Below are 7,818 nucleotides of genomic sequence, written 5' to 3'. Positions count from 1 at the left end.
GTTTGTTGCATTAATGGGTGTACCACCATTAAAAAAAAAAAAAAAAAAAAAATAAAAAAAAAATCATATTTCAATTGCAAATATTTCAAAATGGAAAGTAGGTATTGTGTCTCTTATTGCCCATCTAATGGGACTACATGTCCTGATAATGGGACTACATGTCCTAATTTGACAGTCTAAATAAAATAAATATGGGATGGGCATGGTATAACACAGACCACATGAGTCTTATGTAGCAGTTGAGTATGCAGACTTCGAGATGAAGAAAGCTATCGAGTGGTTGGGAGGTGATCGAGTTGAGGGCAAACGACATGCAGCGGTAAGTTTTTTTCCCCCACTCGCGTTGAAATCAGGAGAGCGTGGGTTCAATCCCGTCTGTGTTGTAGAATTTTTTACTCTCTATTTTGGTGCCTTGATGGTGTAGTGGTTGTTTTTGTTGTAGTGACTTTAGCTATAGCCGAAAGGTGATGGCAAAATAGACATGTGGTGTAGAGGTCAAGACGCTCGCCTGGTAAACGGGAGGGCGTGGGTTCAATCCCAGCCGAGGTATGGAATTTTATCCTCAATAAAATTTGAGAATTTGACCACAATAATAGTAGTAGCCTGCTGCTGAGGTAAAGGAACTCTCTAGTCCTATTTGAGTAAATTAGAGGAACCGTAATAGTGGGACCACTAGGACTTTAAAATTAGGTACCTCTATAAATCAGAATTTGTTCTTAACTTGTTTAAATTTGTCATGCTTTCATCAGTTTGCTCTTCCACTTTGCTAAACCTTTATAAATGAGAAAATGTTGTATTAAACCGCCTTGAACGAAAAAATGCTCCCATGGCGTAGTGGTCACTGCGCTCGCCTTGCACGCGGGAGACCCGGGTTCGATTCCCGGCGGGGTCAAGAAATTTGTATGATGCAAATGATTGATACCGTGACTGGCTGTTGCGGGGCCCACTCAGCCTCGTGAGGAAAATGAGTAGCTATGTAATATAATGCGCATAGCGACCGGTGCCAGCATGGTAGGTAAACATTGGATTTTAGGATTATTGAGATATTGGAAAAATCCTACAATGCTGCAGTGAGCACCAAAGTTGTGACATAATAACACAAAGAAACTGCATTTACATTTTTTTTACATAAAGAAAAGAGAGATAGGCAGAAATGGAGGTATGAATCAGAAAGTCACTGGTAATGCCGCCACTGGTCGCTACTTTATTAAAGTAGCTACTGAATTGTCCTCACGATAATGAGTGCACCCCAAACTCCAAGTACAGAAAAAACTTCGACCCCGCCGGGAATCGAAACCGGGACCTTTGGAGTGCAAATCTAGTGAGAAGGTTCTATTGTAGATCCTTTCAATCTTTCATATTCCTAACCCATTTCTTCTCATCCCCCAGGTCCTGGTTCTGAAGGAGCTAGCTGTCACAGTTCCCACCATCTTCTATCAGCATGTGCAGGCGTTCTTCGACTTTGTGTTCAGCGCAGTTCGAGATCCTAAGCCAGAGATTAGACTGCACGCTGTGAAGGCAATACGGGCTGCCTTGGTAGTGACAGCTCAACGAGAGTCGGCTAAACAGAGCCAGAAACCTCAGTGGTAAGTTAGGAATAAGAAACCTGAGTGCTAAGTTTGGACATAGGATTGTACTGCATATAGCAGGGATGCCCAACATTTTCAGAGGAAGATCGACTTGAATTTTTAATACAGTCTTGCGATCGACTTACCTAATTAGAGACTTGACTCTGAATTTGGTCCACAAGTTTGGAGTAATAGGGTGTGTAAGATGATATTGTCAGGTTCAAAGAGTTCAAACACTACTGGGTGTGCTGGCCACGATCAACTTGAAATCAACTGGTTGGGTAGTCCTGGCATATAATAATTAATGCAATTCCTTTGTGTTATTATGCCACAATTTTTGGTGCTCACGGCAGCATTGTTGGATTTTCAAAATATCTCAATAATCCTAACACCTAGTTTACTTACCATGCTTGCACCGGCACCAGCCAGTCACAGAATCAATCATTTGAACAAAACAATTTTTTTTTAACCCCGCCGGGAATCGAATCCGGGCCCCGCGTGCAAGCGCAGTGACCATTACGCCATGGCAGCTGTAAACAAGCCATATTGTCGTAGGGATTTGGCAACAAAAGACCAGTAGAGAGTCCACCTTCAAGATTCAATGATCCCAGAGCTGAGTCGGAGGAAGCAACACAATCTTATCCGAAGGTTGCGTACGTCAACTCAGATAAAAGAGATGATTCGACTTAGAAGTGGACGTGATAGCCAAATAAACAAACAGTTTGAACCGTGTGTACCAGAGCATCCAAAAGACATTCTGGGTTGGAAGTCGGCTGGGGCAACAACGAGTTAGAAAATAAAGCCCGACATCAATAAAATTGTGTTAAGTTAAGCAATCAGTTTTGTTCTCCAAGTCTTCCCCAGCCACCCAGAGTCGGTCGCGACGTCCGGGCCGACCTTAAACCACAAGAGACGAAACATCACGTCTACGACAATATTTTATTCTCTCCTATTTCTTGCACAGGTATCGTCTCTGTTTCGAGGAAGCGATGAGTGGTTTGGACGAGGTGTTTAGTAGAGAGAAGGGAGTGAATAGAGAGGACCGAATACACGGCTCCCTATTAGTTCTCAATGAGTTGTTGAGAGTGAGCAATGTTACGTGGGAAAGAACCTACGAGGACCTGATGAACCGACTGCAAGTGTCTACGTGTGATGATTCAGAGGTAAGAATTTATATTCTTTCTACACTGAGAAAAAAACAAGGGTGCCGGTACCCCAATAGAGTGACTGGGTGCTGAAACTCTAATATTGAACTCTATATCGGGAAGCTCGACACTTAAATGTAGCATTCCAACAACGTAAATCAGGGGGTCAGCGTTTCCATCTACTCCTCCATTTCAGTCTATCCAATGCTTGCTTCCTCTTTCCTCCATCCTTTCTCTCTAAAATCTTCTTCCATTTTATCTCTCTATCTCATTTTCGGCCTACCCCTTTTCCTTTTACTCCCTAGAACTAAAATGCCTACTGTCTCTTCTCTTCTCTCTACCTCAAACCACATTGTCTCTTCTCTCCACCTCAAACCACACTATTCAAGCTACTTAGGCTGGTCTCAAAAAACAAGTTCAATTTTTTTACGTCCATAAATGAACATCTCTGTATTTCAGGACTCTCTGGGTATGATCTCCAAGTCGCGTCAACAGGTGATGGTGATGGGCTCCAAAGTGGGCCGGGCAGGCTCAGCCAACATGTCCATAGTCTCCCTGGCCGACATGACCAAGTCAGCCGGGCCCAACGACCCCTGCCTGCCTCTGTACGAGTCGGCCGCGTGTCGCTCCCTCATTAGCGAGCGATTCGAGGAAGTGGCCAACACGGTGCTGGCACAGCGCCTTGCTCGCTCCAATAGTGTGCTGCTTACCATTCTACCGCGTCTGGCTGCGTTCAATAAAGAGAAATTTGTACAGACGTGAGTTTGCCGCGTGTCTCTCCCTCATTAGCGAGCGATTCGAGGAAGTGGCCAACACGGTGCTGGCACAGCGCCTCGCTCGCTCCAATAGTGTGCTGCTTACCATTCTACCGCGTCTGGCTGCGTTCAATAAGGAGAAGTTTGTACAGACGTGAGTACACTTTGCAATGGTAAAGAATAAACATTTAATTTCATTTTAATCAGCTCCCATGGCGAAGTGGTTACTGCACATTAATATATGACCACCACTCCATCCTATGGAAAAAAAAAAAAGTAGATGTATAGTAACTTCTGTGGTTGAGTTTTGAGTTTTTATCACACTAGGCTTGGACACTGGGGGTCTGGTTTCATTCCCAGTAGCATCAAAGTTTGTTGCATTAATGGGTGTACTCAGCCTCATGACTACTCATGAGGACCATTGAATTGCTACTTTAAATGAATAGTGACCAGTTATGACATAACCAGAATGTGTAATAAGATTAACAAAACTATCAAAGTACCCAAGTGACATTCATAAATTTCTTTTATTTTCCAGGTGAGGACAGAATTAAGAGAGGTGACAGTAGAAGAAGTGACAGCATTTACTGATGCATTCAATCATCACATATTTGAAATGGTCTCTGCCAATGATGTGAATGAGAAGAAAAGTGGAATTATAGCAATAGGTAATATTTCTGAATTTATAAACTTCCATTGTTTCTCTCTACAGAAAATAGGGCTTGCACACCAGAGGTTATTTCCATATTCTCAACAGGCTTGTCTTAATATTGGGAAAAAAATGTCAGGCATATTTTTTTGTTTTTAAAGCTCTCTTTAACTCTCCACAAAGATGATTTACTTACATCAGTGATTCCCCAACTGGGGTCTGTCTGGGCTCCCAAGGAAAAGGGGTTCCAGATTGGAACACATCACATGCCTTCAGGCACACTTTAGTTGTTGAGGGTCTAGGTATTACCTATTACCTTTCCCTTAGGATCAATTTAATTTGAAGAAACCATCGGTACATATGTAGGTACTGATTTTCTCTAATCACGATCGAATAAACTACGGGCTGAAAAATTCCCGGAGGGACGGGCACAGCTTGTTACTTTAAGTTGCAGGGTTCTCACTTACGTTCTCCAAACCACTGATTTTCCCTACTTCGGCTCTAATAATTTAGTAAATTTATAAAAGGGAACTGGAGTGAGAAGGGATTATCAAGAAATGATGTTCATAACCGAGGCAACTGGAAATTGTAGTCTAAAAATGCCGACCCCCACTTGAGTGGGAAAAGGTAAAGAAGAACAAGATAAAAGGAAACTGTAACTGCTAAGGTCCTTTCGTCCCGAAATCGAAGAGAGAAGGAAAACAGGATAGGAGAAAGCCAGCCGTTCCGAGAACGAACATTATCCGTTCAGGATTAAATCCGCCCCGGGCGGGAATCGAACCCGCGGCCTAGTGCGTACAAGGCAGACGCACTACCAACTAAGCTAACTAGGCTGGCTGTTCAGTATTTATTTTGAGGAAAACTTAAAACTTTCGGGCTTTAACAATAAATTCGGCAATCTATACTTGAATCTTGACTTTAGAATAGGAGTTTTTGTGACTAGTTCAGTTCATTCCAGCCCCTTCGATTTGGCCTTAGTGCAGCGCGGCCAAAACGGCGACCATAGACCATGGACCCTTGCCGAGACCATTGACCATCGCAGAAAAATTACTCAGTTCCATTTCTTTTTTTTACTTTCCTTATCCTATAGGAAGGAAAGTAATGTAATCGGGTCAAAATTTCGATGGTCAGATTTTAGTGACGAAACACGTTTTGAGGTCCCTAGAGCCTAAATACGAAGTTTCAGCCATTGGTCCGTGTGTGTGTCTGTGTGTCTGTCTGTAAACAAAATATCTCGAGAACGGTAAGAGCTAGAGACTTGAAATTTGGTATGTAGATGTCATATGTGACAAGGATGCGACACGAAACTTTTGGTTAAGATTGGTGCAACGGTTGGCGGCATTTTACCGCTTTTTGGTGGTTTTCGGTGTAATTTAACAATATCTCGGGGACGGCATGAGCTAGAGACTTGAAATTTGGTATGTAGTTCACAAATGTGACAAGGATGCAACACAAAACGTTTGGTTGAGATGGTTGCTGCGCTTGGCGGTATTTTGACCGCTTTTGGACAGATTTCGACCGTTTTTTGGCCGTTTTCAGCTATAGAGACAAAACGGTTGAGATATTGTAAAAGTTAGGGTAAAAGAACACTCAAATAAGCATCATTCAATAGGATAAGGAAAGTCGTGTGATGTTCACACCAGATTTTTATAAACTGATTGTTATCATAATCACTATTTCTTCCCCCATGCCATTTCAGCCATCTGAAGCCATCCATGATCTATTTGCTTCACTTGCTGAACAATCTACGGGGTAGAGATAAAGACAGACCCACTGCTTTCACTACTATAGGACTGATAGCTGTAGCAGTGGGAGATAGCATACTACCAGACCTACCCAAGATATTTGACATCATCAAAGCCTCTCTACCTACCAAGGTATGTTACCTTTTACTTCTGGTAAAACGAAGCACTTTTCTCTCCTTTTTTTCTCTCAAGAGGTTTGATAGAGGGAAGTGTAACAACGGACGTCATATCATCCCGAAATTGAAGAGAGAAGGAGGACAGGATAGGAGAAGGCCAGCCGTTCCGAGAACAAACCTTATCAGTCGAGGATAGAGTTCGCCCTGGGTGGGAATCGAACCCGCGACCTAGCGATTATAAAGCAGGCATTCTACCTTTCAAGCTAACTAGACTTTCAAACACCTCTTCTTTTATTATTCATAAATTATTCTTCTTCGCCTCTTCCCATGTTCAGACGAGGTCGGCGTTTTTCGTCAGCCTCTCAATCAGCCCTAGCTAGGTGATTGCTTTTTGCTGACATTTGGTTTTTACGAAAATTTACGAGTGGATGCCCTTTGCACTCAAACTTTGCTGTTTTGTTAGCAAGTAGCAAGGGAAATTTGAGGCTAGTATCCTCCCTGTTTAAAGTCCCCCAGCCAGATTTCTGTTGTTAGATTATTACTGATTAATATTATGTTGAAAATAAAACCTTTCTCCTATTTCCAGGAATCCTCCCTCAAGAAACGGTCCGTGGCGGGGTTCGATCCTGCGATCTTCATGTGTGTCACCCTCCTGGGTCATGCGGTCGGTTCTAAGATCAAGCCTGATGTGAAGGAGCTCCTAGAACCCATGCATTGTAAAAGTTAGGGTAAAAGAACACTCAAATAAGCATCATTCAATAGGATAAGGAAAGTCGTGTGATGTTCACATGCCGGTCGGCTATGTGAGGACACACCTTAAGACCTCCCTAGTTACAGTCCCCTCTATCAAACCTCTTGACGTTTGCCTCTCGTAATTCCCTGGATAAAACATAGTAACATTGGAGGTCTTTTGAAAAAGAGGTTTGTTGGAGATCCACCACTAGCAGGTTCCCTATATAAAAAATTTTAAAAAAAAAAAAAAAAAAAAAAAAAAACTTCATCATACCTACTTAATTTGATTCTTAATTGAAAATTTTTTCAGGTCATTCTCTGCTTCAATTCGTGCGGCGTTGTGCAGACCACTTCCTCAATTCTGAACAACAACAGATCCGATTGGAAGCTGTGAAGACATGTAGTAAACTATTACGACTAGCTATAGAGTCTACAGTGAACAGACCGTCTCAGACTGTGGTGACCACTGTGGCAGATGTCCTCGGCAAACTGCTAGTAGTGGGCATTACTGATACAGGTATGAGACGCTTTTACTATTAAGGAATTTATTTAATTTTTTATACATTTTATACATAGCTCCTTTAATTTAGTAGTGACCAATGGCGGCATTAGGCATTACCAGTGTAAGTAAAAAGCTCGCCCTGGGTGGGAATCGAACCCGCGACCTAGCGATTATAAAGCAGGCATTCTACCTTTCAAGCTAACTAGACTTTCAAACACCTCTTATTTTATTATTCATAAATTATTCTTCTTCGCCTCTTCCCGTGTTCAGACGAGGTCGGCGTTTTTCGTCAGCCTCTCAATCAGCCCTAGCTAGGTGATTATTTTATTATTCATAAATTATTCTTCTTCGCCTCTTCCCGTGTTCAGACGAGGTCGGCGTTTTTCGTCAGCCTCTCAATCAGCCCTATGCTTTTTGCTGACACTTGGTTTTTACGAAAATTTACGAGTGGATGCCCTTCGCACTCAAACCTTGCTGTTTTGTTAGCAAGTAGCAAGGGAAATTTGAGGCTAGTATCCTCCCTGTTTAAAGTCCCCCAGCCAGATTTCTATTATTAGATTATTACTGATTAATATTATGTTGAAAATAAAACCTTTCTCCTATTTC

General features: G+C 42.3%; 1 protein-coding gene across 1 annotated transcript in view; it reads left to right on the top strand.

Annotated features, from left to right (window-relative positions):
* LOC103508150 (serine/threonine-protein kinase Tor-like) overlaps positions 1-7,818 on the top strand; it is a gene marked incomplete at its 3' end in the record, with an annotated part of 40,928 nt that overhangs the window by 9,804 nt on the left and 23,306 nt on the right. The window contains 8 exon segments of the mRNA XM_026822834.1: positions 240-319; positions 1,390-1,586; positions 2,533-2,731; positions 3,173-3,477; positions 3,479-3,622; positions 5,817-5,994; positions 6,565-6,694; positions 7,021-7,205. Of these exon segments, the coding sequence (XP_026678635.1) occupies positions 240-319; positions 1,390-1,586; positions 2,533-2,731; positions 3,173-3,477; positions 3,479-3,622; positions 5,817-5,994; positions 6,565-6,694; positions 7,021-7,205 (1,418 nt within the window).

This window comes from Diaphorina citri, unplaced genomic scaffold (genome assembly GCF_000475195.1).
Source record: "Diaphorina citri unplaced genomic scaffold, Diaci psyllid genome assembly version 1.1 scaffold373, whole genome shotgun sequence".
NCBI classification, from domain to species: Eukaryota; Metazoa; Arthropoda; class Insecta; order Hemiptera; family Psyllidae; genus Diaphorina; species Diaphorina citri.
Note: the sequence above shows the minus strand (reverse complement) of the source record. Positions and strands in the feature narration are given on the sequence as shown.